Below are 17,093 nucleotides of genomic sequence, written 5' to 3' on the forward strand. Positions count from 1 at the left end.
ACAGGTAGTTATATATACATGTAGTTAGCTTTTGCAATAATTGCTTTTATGCAATAATTTCTAATCTGATCATTGTAATAAATGAAAGTGAGTTCGAAAAACAACTAAAACAATCACTTACATCTAACTTGTCTTAAAATAATATTTGATTTTAAAGCCATCTTTTTGATAATTTTAACCGAATGTATACGTATAAAAAAACAATTATTATTATTTTACATTCGTAAATTAAAACGAACTCATTTTTGAGTATCATACATTTTTAAGCTATTGGCTTAAATAATTTTTAGAAAAATTGATTTTCTCACCTACCTATATAAATCTCTACAATTATTAAACATTAAATTAAATTTAAGTTAAATATATAGTTAAATTTAGACAAAGAAAGAAATCATGGAAGTTAAAAGTTATTTTAAAATAATGTACTTGTAATCTGTATTCCTATGGTTTATGTAATATACTATTAGTATACTATTAGTATGTTGGTATTTGTAAACATTATAATTCATTAAATTTGTATCTACGAGGTACAATAATGTGTTTATTGTTTGAATAAATTAGGAAAATAAATTAAATTAATATTCAATCATGGTTGGGGATTAGCTCTGTAAACCAGCAAGGGTTAATTCAAATTAAGTAATTTATTTACCATGATATTTTTTTTTCTGATTAAAAAATCGATTGTAATATTGACTTTCTTAATAAAAAATTTGTATTACCTGTTTCATTATTTAACTTTCTAGTATATCAATATAAACTATAAAAATACATGTTAATATAGTACAATATTGAAATAAAATTGAGTTTTGGTAATAAAATTGGTACCCTTTTATGCAGGTTTTGTCTTTATTAGTTTCATTACAATATATTTGTTACAGCAATATTAATAAGCAAGTAATATAATTTAAAAGGACGTAATATCAATGTATATTGCTTATACTAACTTTCCGTCTCGTTTAATATATTAAAATTCCGAAACATCAGTCAAAACTATAACGTCTAGGTTCATATTTTAGTTCAAAACGTATTATAAATTATTTAGAGGAGAATATTTCTGAGGTGGTGTTATACAATGTCTTAAAATATTGTTTAATCAAAAAATTATAAATGTATTCAATTAGGTACTATTATAACATTTAAACATAACAATATTTTAGAAGAAAAAAATCATTACGTCGCGAATATTATTTTCTTTAAATTTAGTAAGTGCTGTTTTAAACCACAATTTTGATTTTGTAATGAATAATATTGAATATTTTTAAATCGCCCATAAAATACCATGGTAAGTCTTACACGGGGTCCTACGTGAGCGAACTCAACGCGAACACGATGCGACGCGAAAATTACAAACAATTGCCTTCGCCGAAAGTGGCCTATGTGGTCAAATGCACTCAAAGCGCGAAGCGATGTGTTGCGGCGCGATGCGATCGTGATCAAATAGTTTGATATTTTCACGCGTTTAGTCGCGTCTGAACGTGTCGGAACATGTTTGAATGAGTAGTGACATATAATAATCCGACGATATTTTATATGACAACTTATTTTATTTTATATTATTATTTTATGGACCATCACGAACACTAGTCCAATAATTTTCATTTTCAATTTTCTATTGCTATTAACATTACAATGCCTGAAAATTTGATCAGTGCTGTCCAAGAACGCCCTGCATTGTGGGACAAGAGGTGTAAGAATTATAATAATAGATTATTAGCACACCGCGAATGGGAGGAAGTTGCCAAAATAATTAATAACACATGTAAGTACATATGACATATTTTTATTCAAACATAATTATTTACATTCTTTGTATGGGATGTTGTTCAAAATACAATTTAAAATTTTCTTTCACTTGCGTAGCTGCACGTGATGAAGCATTAAGTCTTTTTTGAAAATCATTTTGTAGTATTCTTGGTGTGTTTCGGTATGAATCCTGGAATAATCTAACTTCAGTGTCATTTATTGATTCCAAATCATACATGATGTTGTGTAACAAAGTTATGGCTTTCACAATATAGACTGCGTTTTCTACATTGGTTTCGATAGGTTTTTGCAGAATTCTGAATTTAGAGCTTATAGAACCAAACGAACATTCTACCACCATTCTTGCTCGAGATAACCGATAGTTATAATTATCTTTAGCATCGTCTTTAGTTGTTGTTTTTTCCGGAAATGGTCTCATTAAATATTTCTTTAGAGGAAATGCTGCATCCCCTAAGAGAACATAAGGAGTCTTGATACTGGAGCCCGGCAGTAATTCATCTGTAGGTAATTTTAGTCGTCCCGTTTCTATAGCATGCCTAAAGGGGTATTCATCAAAAACGCCTGCGTCATTTTCTTTATCATAGGAGAGCCCACGCTTACCATAACAAACTTATAATTTGCATCAGTTACAGCTAATAACCCGATTGAAAAGAAAGATTTATATCAATAATACATGGAACTGGAGTTGCTTGGTTTTTTTATACGTATGTGTTTTCCGTCAATACTTCCTAAACAGTTGGGGAATTGTCGCCTGTCCCAGAAACCTTGCGCTATTTTTTTAAAATTATCTTCTGTTGGTTCAGGCATGTGTTTCGATAGTAATGTTGTCCATATAGCTTTACATACTTCTGAAACGATTGTGGCTATCGCCGATTTTGAAATTCTGAAAGAGAAAGCGAGTTGCCGGAATTGTATGCCCGTGGCTAAGTATCTGAAATAATAATAAGTATATGTTTTCAAAGTAACTTAATTTCATCGATTTTATTGATTTATTAAATAAATAATATTATATTAATGATAGGTTAGGTCAAATTTTATCAAAATACGTAAAAATGACTAAATAGTTTACAAATTATTTTGAGCTAGAAATTAATAAAATTATTATTTTATTTTTAAATCTAAGATTTTAAAATGTATTACAAGATTTATCATAAGTTTGTCTATTTTTATTAAAAAAAAAAAAAAATAATATTTAAAAGAGAGTCAAAATAAATTTTTATGAGCGTTTGAAGTTCATATTTTTACAACATTTGGTATTCACTCGATTTCTCATGTAGCGATTTTTTTATTTTGTTGTATTTCAAAAATGAATAACTGTAGATGCATGAAAAATTCACTGAGTTTATATTTTTAGTTTATATAAACCATACATTTTGAGAATATTTTGAATTATTTTGAACTTTTTACGGACAAATTCAAATTTCATTTTTTTTAGTTTTTTTTTCTATAAATATCAATAAAATGTTATTTGTTCAATGAAAAAAGTTTGAAAATTAATACAAGGCTCCTGATATATTGTTACAATAGCATTTGAAAAATATTAAAAATACATAGGCACGATTTTTTTTATAAGCATTTAAAGTTAGAATTTTTACAAAATTTATCGAAATCTCGATAATTATCAATCATGGTAGTTAATTTTATAACTAAGAATTGAAAATTTAAAGCAATCATTCTCATAAATTGTTCATACTGTAACCAAAAAATCTAAAAAAAAAAATATTTACAAAGTTATTTTTTACAAACATTTTAAATTCAAATTTGGACGAAATTACACATCATTAAAACCAAAGTTAACAATTTTAGTAATTTTGTTGTAAAATAAAAATATTATTTGTTGGTATATGAAACTCTTAGTTTATATTGTTATATTGTTATATTTATTTTATATTTTACATACACGTAATGACATTTTCAAATGTAATTTTTTTTGGGAAAAATGAATTAAACTAACTGCATGTAGACTGTAGTAAATACTAATGCCTAATATTAAAATTAATTACTTTATTGACAATAATATCATCTAATACACTTAGTAAGATATTATAGACTGACTGACCATCTTCGCTCAGAATCGTTTTTCGTATACAATGATATTATATCATTGAATTCAAATTTAATGCCATTCATTAACCTTTTTTTATTATAACTAACAAATATTTTGTAGATAAGAAAAAAGTTATCTGGGCACCACACGGTATAGGGAATCTTGTGTTGAAATTTCAAATCTTAGTTATAAAAAGAAATATTTCGCAATAAATTACGATTTGAAGCCCTGATATACATTTAATCATTTCGACCCTTATTGTTATCATCTGGAGTATCAATACTTTTTTATTTCAGCTGATGGGGCAAAAAAAAAAATGGAAAAATTTAAGGGATACTTATGCGAAAGAATTAAAAAAAATTCCCAAGCCTCGTTCGGGTGCTGATGCCGACAATGAACCGGAGTACACAGGAACTTGGCCATATTTTGAGTCCTTGTCATTTTTAAAAGTTATTTTAATACCCCGAAAACAAGATCGAAATATTATTGAACCAGAGGAATCAACAGAAAGCCATTTAATGGATTCCTCTGAGTCTACATATGCTAGTCTGGTAAACAAATTTGACACGAATATGACATAAGATCAAAATGATAGTACTTCTCGGGATGACCCTCAACTTCAGGAATTTGAACTTGAACGGTCTGAGTCGGCCATGACAACAGAATATGAAACTGAAGCAAGATGTAATTATAACATCTCTTCAGCCTCGTCCTCTACAACAGCTGTTACGACAACACAAAAACGAAAACGTAAAGATGATGGATTAGAAGCATTTATTCAATTAGAGAGAGAGAGAAGATTCAAGTTTTGTGCAGGATCAACACGTTACACGTTACACGTTCACAATCTTCAAAACAGATGTACGATATTTTAACTTTAAAATATCTAGACTTAGAAAATATTATATCTGATTTGAGATGTGTAAGTTTTTAATGGAATAAGTTTTAAAATGTATTTATATTCGTACACTTTAATTGACTTAACCCGGAACTAATTCCACGTTTACCTGATGATATTTTGTAAGTAAACTGGGTCCTGCAAAAAAGTAGGTAGTAAGTGCGTCCTGGAAAAAAAAGGTAGTAAGTAAATTGGGCCCCAGCAAAAACAAATTATTTTTATTAATAATATACAAAAAAAATGGATTAAAACCATGCATGTTGTAAAATATAAAATATAAATAAAATATTAATAAAAAAATTAATAAATTATAAATTGTGCACTTGGTAAAAATTTAAATGATATGGATTGAACAAGCTCAAATCGGGTTATCATATTATTAGTGTATTTTGTCATTTGCTTCCTTAAGTTATGTTCTTTATCGAGTGTACTTTTCGTTTTTTGGTTTGTGTTTTGTAATTCTACTTGTGTCTCTACTGTATTTTTAAAAATTCGTCCATAAAGTTAAAAATATTATGACGAGGAATGTTAAATTAACGGTGTAATTGTGAATGATATGATTCACATCTATTGGTTTTACGCACGATGGTGGTAGCAGTAAATTGAGACAAAATATTTGGGATAAATTTAGCATCAACTGAGATATAAGTATTTAGTATATAATCACAAAATATCCATAAAAAAAATCCATCATAAAAATCGGTGATAACTGGATACGCATAATATATCAAACATAATATTATATATATTCACGCCCGTATAATATAGATATCTTAATTAGGCATGATCAATGATTACATTGATATTTTATTGTTGAAAAGAAATCAGAGTATTAGCCAGGAACCAACTTACCTACTACCTTTTTTTCTCCGGGACTCAACTTACCGCTTTCAAAAAGTACCCAATTTACCTAGCCTCAAGAAAATTTAGTTCCTTTTTCTAATAACATAAACCAGTTAGATCCAGAAATTAATTAATATGGTTGGGAGGGGGTTAAAATTCATCCAATATCAAATTTAGTTTTATTCAATAGGTTATTAATTTTTTATAGTTTTTGTTATGACTATTTTTAATCGATTCTCACAAACTTCAGACATATTTATTTTTATACTTTAAAAACTCTAATTCTGTTAACTTATTATTGCAAAAATAAAATGATTATAAAATAAATGAACATTTAGCAATGCTAAATATCTAACTAATCTATTTCACTTATTCTATTTCTCAATCAAATAATTATCCGCTTAAGAGTAAAAAAACTTAATTTTCAATTATAGTATTTATAAATACGATCATACGATCAAGTCCCGATTTATAATTAACCAGTTTAATTCGTTTGTGTTGTATAACATTGTTAAATTTATAATTTATATAACTACATGTCCAATCTTTGTGTAAGTCTTTTGATGTGTAAGCCTCTAACTATAGTAAAAATGTAAAAGTAAAATATAGATTTAATTAAATTCATTATAATTAGCTCAAGAGTGGATGTATTTACTCACCTTCTTGTACTCGTAACAGGCATAAATCCAATCAATCATAACCCGTTATTATTATGTTTAGGGTTTTCATATATGAGTATGAAAATTCAGATCTAATTGTATTCTTTAATCTTTACTCATAGCGTCGCTTTAGAATAATTATCAAACCTATCTTCAAAGATATCTACTTTAATTTACTAATGATAATCTAAAATTATTAACTCTCCACAGTTTTTTCTCAATGTCCCCGGAGTTCCTAAAAAAATTAATTCTAATAAATATTTTGCTCCAGTTAACACGCTTAATATATTATGAAATATATTAGTGAAACGTTTTGTTAAACGTTAAGTTAAATAACATTTTGATTAATTCATTTAACTAATCGTAAAAATATATCTGAAGTATTTTACTTGCACACAATGCATAATCATTAGGTGTTATATACTTAAATTATAATTTAAAATAATTAGACCAGTAAAGTAATACATTATTAATCGGATAATCGTCGCATAAATTGTATCCAATTAATAATGTATGTCTCAAGAAGCAAAAATATTGGAAGAGTGTACTCAAAAAGATTGTTGCTGTGGTGAAGTTCTTGGCTTCAAGAGGACTTGGATTTTGTGGTAATGATGAAATGTTGGGATCTCAAAATAACGGTAATTATTTGGGATACTCAGAAATAATAAGCGAGTTTAATCCTTTTTTAACTGATTATATACAAAACTACGGATATCGTGGAAAAGGAAGTAAATCATATTTGTCTGCAAATATTTGCAACGAATTTATTAATATAATGGGGAAAAAAGTGTTAACAACGATTATTAGTGAAATAAAAGCAGTAAAACAGTACTCAATAATTGTCGATTCCACATCAGACCTGTCTCATGTGGACCAACTCACTTTTATTGTACGGTTTGTTAAAGATGGAAATCTTATTGAGAGACTTTTGCATTTTTTGTCTATCGAAGAGCATAAAACGCAATATATAGCAGATACGGTTTTAGACTTTTTGGAAAACCTAAAAATTCCAATAAAAAATTGTCGTGGGCAGAGTTACGACATCGCCGTAAATATGGTAGGAAAGTATTTTGGTCTACTGGCAAGAATTAAAGAACAATGTAAATTTGCAATTTTCGTCCCATGTGCAGCACATTCGTTGAATCTGGTAGGTGTCCAAGCGGTTGGATGATTTTCAGAAGCAGTAGCATACTTTCAATTCGTCCAGAAATTGTTCAATTCTTTTTCGAGTTCAAACAATCGATGGAAGATATTAAAAGAATGTTTAGGCGAACAAAAAGTTCTTAAAAGCTTATCTGAAACCAGATGATCTGCACGCGCTGATGCTATTAATGCTTTGCACAATGGTTATAATCATATTTTTGAAGCTTTATTAGCAATCGCTAAAAACACTGATCAATCAGCAGAAACGAGAAACGAGGTACAAAGTATTGGCAAAAAAATGGAAAAATTGGAGACCATTATTCTAACTGAGACATGAAATGACCTTCTGAGAGCTATAAATAAAACAAGCTTAAGTTTACAGAATAATTCTATAACAATGGACGTTGCAACAAAACTGTTTGCGTCACTAAGCGAGTATATTAGTAATGCACAAAATAATTTTGATCAGTATGCATCGGCCGCTAAAGAAATAAAACCAAATTCTGACTACAAAAATAAATTGCAAAGAAAAAGAATTGGCGGCACACGTATCACTTTTTTAGAAAATCCATCAGAGACTATGCAGTTGGATGGTAAAAAAAAATGTTATGTAGAAACGTTCCTTCCATAGTTGACACGCTTAATACGCATTTAAAGCAACGATCTGAATCGTACAAAGAAATTAATGAACGTTTTAGTTTTTTAATTCAGTTACAAACAATCAAACTTGATCATTTGAAAAAAAAATGCAAAGAATTGGCAGATTTCTATTGTGATAACATAAATACTAATGAGTTAAATTCAGAATGTTTTCATTTAAGGGAATACTTGAAAACCTTTAAGTTGCCACAAGGATTTTCCTTTGTCTTATGATCACCAGTTGCAGTGGGGAGCGCTCATTTTCACAACTGAAAAGAATAAAAACGAATTACGAACAACTATGTTGCAAGAACGGAGCACCAATTTGTCAACAATGTGCATAGAAAGTGATTTCCTTTAAATACTAGACTTCGAAGATATAATTGAAGATTTTGCACAACAAAAACCTCGAAAACAACCGTTGCTTACTTAACGATATACATAAACTATAAGTTCATTGTTGAAAGTTATAACAGTAAAATATCATTTATAATTCTTTAAAATGTACACAGTTTTTATTTAATTATCATATTAAATAAACTTTTGATGTTTTTTATACAATTTATGTAGGCTTACTAGATCCGGGTGCCCATGGACCTCTGCAAAGCTTAAGATGGCCCTGCCAATTACTTATATTCTAAGTATAAATGTGATTGAGCTCTGTAGAAGCAGGAATGCAGTAGAGGGTATGCTTAGACATACACTGCATACCAGCTTCCCAAATTGAAGAAAAAACAAAAACCTTTCGACCGCAGTTATACGCTTTAAAATGTACATAAACTGTTTAAATTGACACAACAAGAAAATTATATAATATTATAATATACTCAAAAAAAATTATAATTTTGATTAAAATATGGTACGAAGTTATATGAACCCTAGATTTTATCAAGATCACATACTCATCGTTTTTTTTTTCTTTGATTGCATCTCCAATGTTCTAAAATAATGGCAATTAATTGTACTAAATCTAATTCTGGATTTTTGTTTTCAAAAAGGTGGCGTGTACAACAAAATGGTTGTTGAGAGCAGTAATTTTCTTTCTTTAAGTTATGTAAATGTAAATATAGTTCTTGAAGTACCTTTGTATATCTTACGGCTAGTGTCCAAAATATGGCTGATCTAAGATTAGCCGAATAGTCAATGCTTTTGACTAATGTCAAACTTTCGGATTTTAGCTACTAATACAAATGGATATTCTTAACACTAGCCGATAAAATTAACATTATTCAGCTGCTTTCAGCTAATGAATAAATAACATTAGCTTTATAATTAATGCTAAATTTAAATTTGTATTAATATCGAGATTAATATTTTGTAGTTTGACAGAGGTGAGCCATTTATGTAAAATACTTGCCGTAATATCGATTCTACATTGTACATTAAATATTGTTCCTATTTGTGTGTATTTGAAAATTTATATTGGTTGCAATAATCATCTATCTGAAAACATTTACCTAACTTTATGTATAATATACAAATTTATATATATATAAACTGTATGGAAACTCATACATTTAAAAACTAAAATACTATTTTTTTTAAATCAGGACTATTCATAAGTAAAAATGATTAATTATAATACTTTTATTTGTATTTATTTAACAGTGAGGTACATAATTTCATCAGGACGGCATCTGTTGTATCAAAACGACCGGAAGGGACGCCGGTACAGCGATCCATGAGTTCGAGCTGTCGACCAGCGAGGATAGGACGAGCGCCAAGAAAAAAGATACCATAACATACTATTTAAACTGTATATATTGTTCAATAATAGTAATACATACTATTTCCTACATAAATAATATTGCTCTAAAACGCCAACATGAGTTTAAACGAAAAGAAAAACAAGATCCAATCCAGTACGTCCGCGGATTATGCAAATAGCGCGGTAAGTTTTTATTTTATTGTTTACATTTATCACAAATTTAAATTAGATAATTTATCTTTGTTGTGGAGTCAGAATTTTTATTGTTACATTTGACGTAGACTTATTGAGGACCAACCAATATATCTTTATTGTATTTATTTTCTAACTTAATTTCATTACTAATTAATAAAAAGTAGGGTTGGTAATATAAGCATATAAAATACTTAAAACATATAATATGTTAGGTTTTAGTAATTCACCCTCGAATAATTAAAAATACTTCCTATTTCAAGTATTGAGCTAGAATTTTAATTTTTACTATATAAAAATAGTTAATTATTATATATTTTATATAAATTATAAAAAAATATTTTTGATTGCAATTTTCTTTTCTCATTATTTTGAATATATATCTATTTAAATAGAAAATAATAAAATATTGCTACTGGCATGGAATATAATATAATATTATAATTATATTCTGAAGTAAAATTTAAATGTTGTCAAGTTAACTATATGGAAGATTTGTATATATGTATATATAATTATATTATTTTTATATTTCCTTTGATACTTCTATTATTTATCAATTAATTCATAAAAAAAAAAACAATTTCACAAGTGCAATTATTTAAATTAAATTATTAACATTAGTTATTAATCCTTTAATTTTTTATGTATAATCTACTCATATAAAAAGTTTTTAAATATTACAAATCCAATGAATGTACAAAAAATATGTCGGTGATAAGATAATGATAAGGATCCTTTCACCACATCCGATCCGTTTACGAGTCCGTTTCGAGTCCCTTCCGTGAAAGTATCCGTGTACACAGAAGTATGAACTTCTTGTTTTTCAGTGTATGTATTCACACATATCCGATCCAAACCCGTCCCGAGTCTTCCAAGCTCTCTGATTATAAAAAATATTATCAGTGACCAATTTTTTATCCGAGATTACACAGGGTTTTACACAGCAAATATAACGTTTTTGTCAAATTTTTTAATTTAAGAGTAGTAAAAACTAAGTACACTTTTTTTTTCTTTTTTTTAATTTCAGTCTTTTTAGATATTTTAGTATTTATTTCATATAGGTATTCTTAATTTGTATAATAATTATAGTTATAAAAAGGAAAAAAGACCAATTTTATTTAAAATAATACAATACAATAATAAGGTTTAACAAGTTAAAAATGCATACGGAAAATGCGTTTAGCGTAACCTCTTGGTTTCTACTATGAGCTCATATTAATGTATAAAAAGATTTTACCGATTATATATTTATAAATAAAAACTAGAAAAAAACTTAAAAAAAAAAAATGTTTTAGAATTATTTTTCCTGCATTTTTAATTAATATATGAAATATTAATAATAAAACATTAGCCCATAATTATTTGATTAGTAAATTAATATCTAGAATAAGGTATTGGTACCATTAATATTCTCTTGCAGATTACCATTATGTTTCTATTTAGTTATTAACTAAAACAATTGAATTGAAACAAGATGAATTTTCAACTTAAATTACATAAATCGACGTCTAGTTTTTTAAAAACAAAATTAAAATGTAGGGAAATGTAGGTATTAAGTAACACTAAAACATTTTAAAATAATGATATTTGTAATTAAAATACATATAAACTACATTGTATACATTTAATACAAATTCTATCAGACGGGCGTGGCGTGGTAGATGTATACAAGCTTTTTCATGTCACCTTAACCATAACGCGAATAATTGCAACCGTTGTTCTTGAAAATATATTCGATAATAATAGATACCATAAACAGCTCTAAGGTGTGTATACTTAAAAGTATACATAAAACAATGATGCAGGGGTAAAATATTGATTCCCATGATAATATTTTGGGTGGTTGGTTGGTGTGCTATGTACACGACTACCATTGATTATTCACAGTAGGGCGACGAAATACAATTGAGCGAATGTAATTAATTATTAAAAGTTACAATATATTAATAAAAGCGCATACGAAAAAACGAATAATAAAGGTGCTCAACGGAGTGTTATAATATTATATAAATATTAAAAAAGGTTACTGTGGCGGTGTTGGAACGAAAAAATAAAAACAAGCTCGAAGAGACAAAAAATACAATAAAAAGACTCATTCGATGGATAGGAGACAAGCACGGTCGAGCAATTGTCGAAACTTAGAATTACGACATACCAACATGTCTTTATTTATAATTACGTTAAAGAAACCCAAAGTGACTCACCAAAACCGCTGTTACAATGTACACATAGTGCTTGTTATCATATTAGTGGTAATTTTACAAGTAGATAGATTTATTTATCGCAAAAATTGGTCACTACTTTTATAAAACTATATATGATTATAATTCCTTTATTTTTCTGAATCTAAAATAATTTTTTTTTTCTGGATCCAAAATAATATTTTATTTCTGAATATTTTACACAATTAACAATGAACTTGTATATAATTCATGAAATACAAATAAATAATTCAATAACAAGTTGATTGTGGGTCTATTCGTTGTATACTCACAGTATCTTAGATTAAACCAGAAGGTGCACTCAGCTTTTTTTGAAAATGTAAACAATCCATACTATATTCAATGCAGTGAGACGACTATTAAAAAAAGTTCTTTGAAAATGATGTTTGTTTAATGGTGCATTTTGTTGATATGACCCTGTGATAATGTCTAATTCATTCACTTGCGAACAATTTAAAATTATTAATAATTATTATTATGGTAAAATGTTTGTACATTTCGTACAATGAAATGTTGTGACACTACATTGAATATAGTTGAATTGGCAGGCATTTACATTGCAGCATAGAGAACGCATCATCTGGTTTAATGTTATCTGTGATAATATATGAGTAAATGGTGTTATTAATTCTATAAAATTTCTTTATAATTTAAAATCATTATTCGATGGACTTTAAACAAGCTGTAACTGTATAACCGGGACCGAATCGATCTGAATTTATTTTAGAAACCGGACCGAATTGAAATGATTATAGTTTATACCAGAACCTGGTCGAATTCTTATATTTTATATTCATAAAAATATGGAGTCAGACCTTCAATTGTTATACGATAAGACTCGACTAAACCGAGCCATGTAAAGCACTAATATACACATATGGTTCCTGTTTATACTTCATAATAATTAAATTGAGTAATATTATTGTAAACAATAATTTACTGTAGCATTATATAAATATATAAATAACTTATATTCATATTAAATATTCTATGTTATAATAAAAACTACAATTCAATGTATGAATGATAAATGATACATACAGAATAGATATGTAACTACTTTTTCGTAATAATAAATTATGTTTGCTATTCTACTATAATGACGTATGAATAATAAATTTGATCCTTTTGTTTCATGATAATTAATTTACCTTAATAAGCTACCAAGGGTATATCACATTATTTGTCGAAGGAGTGTATACTATATATATTATTAGATTCAGAAAGATGAAAATTTAAATGTCTAACAATAAATTATTAAGTAGACTTCACGGCGAATCCAAATAAATGATTACTCAAAATCCTTATCGAATCAATAGATCGGCATAATATGTTATGCCGATCTAAATCTTGTTGAGCTTGTAATTGACAGGGGCAACAAATTAAGATTTAAGATATTCAATATCTTCAAATTATCTATTTTTTATAATAATAAAGTATATTTTCTGTTTTTATTGATTTACGATCCACAACAGTTTTAATTGTGTAATTTATATTGATGCAGGTGTTTAGTTGACCTATATTTATATAGAATAAAGTAGTTAAAATAAAACAATGAAATAGGAACATTTTAAATTAATTTTAATATTAGTGTGATGAGTTAAAAGAGGTTATCAATTATATTTTTAAATTAATACTTTTTATATTTGTATTATAAAGTTTATCAATTAATACACTGAGTTTTTTTCAAAATAACACAATTTTGTTATTATTAACATGTTTAGCTGATAGTTCATATAACAATTGACTATGATAATAGTTAAATATTTAAGACTTAATTAATTTCCTGTTTTTTTTTTTTTTAGCTTAATATTATTTTGTTAATTATGTATGGATATATAGTTAACTGTTGTTAAAATAAGGAAAAGTAATGTATCATATTGTTGCTCTTTTTTCTTTAAATAATCTATGATGTAATACATTATTAAAAATACGTGTTTTCAGAATTAATCATTTTTTTTAAATTTTTGTTTAAAATGTTCATTCTTAATTACGTATGAATTTTAAAAAATTAAGCAAAAATAATTTCAAAATTTGTACTGTATAACTATAATATTATTCATTAAAAAATTATAATTTAAAACATTTTGAAAATTTTGAATTCAAAATATTTAAATAATAAGGTATAATTCATAAGCTTGTTTCAATAAAATAACTGTATATATATTTCAGTCTATAATTTTGAATTTCACCATGAAATAAAATTTTATTTGTACGAGATTGACGCTTTTTTTTTATATTAAAATTTAACACTTGAGTGTAAGACCTTGGAAAATGCTTATAACTATAGTGGTGCTGACTACTGATGAATAAATATTTGAATGTATATAAACTGACGGGTTGTCAATTTAATTTGTTTCATTATTATCTGCCAAAAATATAGTAAATGTGTATTTTTGTGTACGCTAATATTAGAATAGATTTTTCGCGGTAATTTCACCTTCAATGTCAGTTATATTTTCTAGCTAGTAAAAATTAGAGAAATTTAACCTTTATTAACCAACCAAAACTTATAATTATTTCGATCAATTAACTATGTGGTTTTTTTATTTACTATTAACTATTTTATTTGATAAAGTCTAATTATAAACTAAAAATATTATTAAATAATTAATAATCCTAAAGAAATATACAATGTATATCATAAAATAAATTTATGATATAACTAATTTATAGGTTGTATTGCTTTATAGGTAATATATACCAAAAAATAATTGTTTCGTTTTAAAAAGTGCGTAAAATAATAATAGTAGTTTACTATGCATATTATAACAAATGGAATTGCATTAAATTTTAATCTATATTATGTAGTTTCTTATTATCTGCGACTTAGTGCGAATTTTTCAAAATTGTTTTATAATACACATTGATCAGAAAAATATAAGATAAAAATGATATTTATATAAATTTTGATAAATATTAATTATTAATACAATATATATTTTTACGAATTGTTTTAATTTGTTTTTAACCTTTATTTATGTTGTACGAATTAATGTGCCCCTATTTTAATGTTCTTGAAGTCATGTATTTAATTATAACTTATTTAATTGAAGTGAACTTACTTGTAGATCAATGATAACTGTTGTAACTGTTGTACAATATTCAACTATTTAAAAAGTTAATAAAGTACACAGTTAAACTTCTGTGAAACTAAGAGCTAGAATAATTAGTATTATTATTGATATAGCTTCTACCAAGGTTAGTACCTTGTTTATTGTACGTGTTTTAATCATAAATGCACAACGCTTTCAATATTTAAAATTTAAAACTAACATATCTATAACGTTGTTTTAAATAGAAACATTTATTAAATATGGATGATAATGTAGTTATATGAGTGATAAATGAACTGGAAAGTGTATACAGTGTAATTTTTCATTGTAACAATTATAGTAGGTATTATTTACTATTACATTTATGTTAACTTCAAATCGTAAAACTTTTAAATGCCTTTTTTTGTAGTCTATTTTTATATCCATAAAATATATTAAATAATGAATTATAATCATTTCAAACTAATTTATTTTGTACTAAATCCCATTTTATTTATATTGATATCGTATTTCAAATTATAGAAACAGTTGTACATTTATAGTTTAAATCGAGATGGCATAGTGTACAACACTAAAAGACAATTGTACGGACCGGGAGCGTAAAGCAATGATACGCGTACCCGGTTACCTAAATACTCCGTGCGCTGCACTCACACACCGACCGACCTTTGTAAAATGTGTGTGTATTTTGTAAATAGATCGGACAGCAGTGGTTGGGATCGCCGCGCGACTACTGTCCGACTATGTGTGTAAGTGGTGTGTATGTGTGTATGTATGTTGTGTGTACTTAAAATTATGGAAGGAATAAAAAATGGTAACTAAAATAATGTAAAAAATATGGTAACTATGTTGCTGTATTTATAAAATAAATTATAGGAATCGGCCCTTCTGGCCCAACAACAAATTATAAAATTTAAAATAAATATTGTAATTACAAAAAATAATTCACAGCAACACGTAAATTGTATAAATAATAATAATATATACTCTGGCTATTTGAGCCTAACTAAAATGCCGATTCGGCACAACCAATATAATAAATAATAATAATAATAATATGACACAATAATAATTAAATAATAAAATAAATATATAAAAACTCACAGTTTGTGGAACGCAGACTGGCCAGCTGCAACTACCTAAAAACTATACTTTAAAATACAATAATAATAAAAAATAGTGGCGATTAGCGCACACACAATAATAATATAATAAAATTCACAACATTTAGTGGCGATTAGCGCACGTAAAATAATATAATAAAAAATGATAATAATAATACTGGCAATTCGTGCCTATAACAAATTTTTGTAAAAGAGAAAAAATGTTCGCAAACGCGCAATGGACAATTCACGAACGACGTGCAGAGAGCGACAAAAATTGCGGCGGCCGTGTTAAATTACGTGCAACTGTGAGCCGGTGACAGCAGATAACGCGCCGGTAACTGATTAACATATTATATAACTCACAACACAAAATATAATTAAAACAAAAATAAATACAAAAATAACGCTATAATGTGCGCGAGTGTTTGTGTGTCGGTCGGCGGCGAGATATTTACGTACGCTCCAAATAGGTACCAAATTATAATATATTGGCGCCGACAACAATAATTTAACTATAAGTTGAGAAACTTCAAAATGTATTTATTTATTTAGAATTGTAATACGTAATTTTTTGCTTTTGTTACAATGTGCTTATTATAATAGAAAAAAAAGATTAGGATTTCTCTTCATGAACTCAAAGAATTTAAATTTAAGACTTGTATAGTGTTATACTATTTTATTATTTTTGATATATTCTAATTCTAATCTAAATATTTAGATTATCATTTGTCAAAATAATTTTTCGATTGCGCTTCAAATTTTATAGATTACTAGTTAATTATTTTCACTAATAATCATTATATATGACTAATA

The 17,093-nt window shown here is 26.8% G+C and overlaps 2 protein-coding genes across 4 annotated transcripts in view; one reads left to right on the forward strand and one right to left on the reverse strand.

Moving 5' to 3' along the window:
* The window catches only part of LOC112691023 (band 3 anion transport protein), a 61,369-nt gene that overhangs the window by 3,096 nt on the left and 41,180 nt on the right, over positions 1–17,093 (forward strand). For both annotated transcript variants that reach the window (XM_025565133.1, XM_025565134.1), the window contains exon 2: positions 9,602–9,884. In XM_025565133.1, coding sequence (XP_025420918.1) covers positions 9,819–9,884 — 66 coding nt within the window. In that variant the 5' untranslated portion in view covers positions 9,602–9,818. The remainder of the gene's footprint in view (positions 1–9,601; positions 9,885–17,093) is intronic.
* Positions 2,403–16,379, reverse strand: LOC112691024. 2 transcript variants are annotated; one of them, XM_025565136.1, is made up of 3 exons: positions 16,279–16,379; positions 6,212–6,446; positions 2,403–2,695 (listed from the first exon to the last, which is right to left on the reverse strand). In XM_025565136.1, the coding sequence occupies exons 2-3, from the start codon at positions 6,232–6,234 to the stop codon at positions 2,428–2,430; spliced, it is 291 nt and encodes a 96-aa protein (XP_025420921.1). In that variant the 5' UTR covers positions 6,235–6,446; positions 16,279–16,379; the 3' UTR covers positions 2,403–2,427. The 2 variants fall into 2 exon arrangements, 1 of the variants encoding a protein (XP_025420921.1); XR_003149268.1 differs by lacking the exon at positions 6,212–6,446 and having other exon boundaries at positions 2,612–2,695.

The sequence above is a fragment of the Sipha flava genome, unplaced genomic scaffold (assembly GCF_003268045.1).
Source record: "Sipha flava isolate LNK unplaced genomic scaffold, YSA_version1 549_pilon_pilon, whole genome shotgun sequence".
Lineage (NCBI taxonomy): Eukaryota > Metazoa > Arthropoda > Insecta > Hemiptera > Aphididae > Sipha > Sipha flava.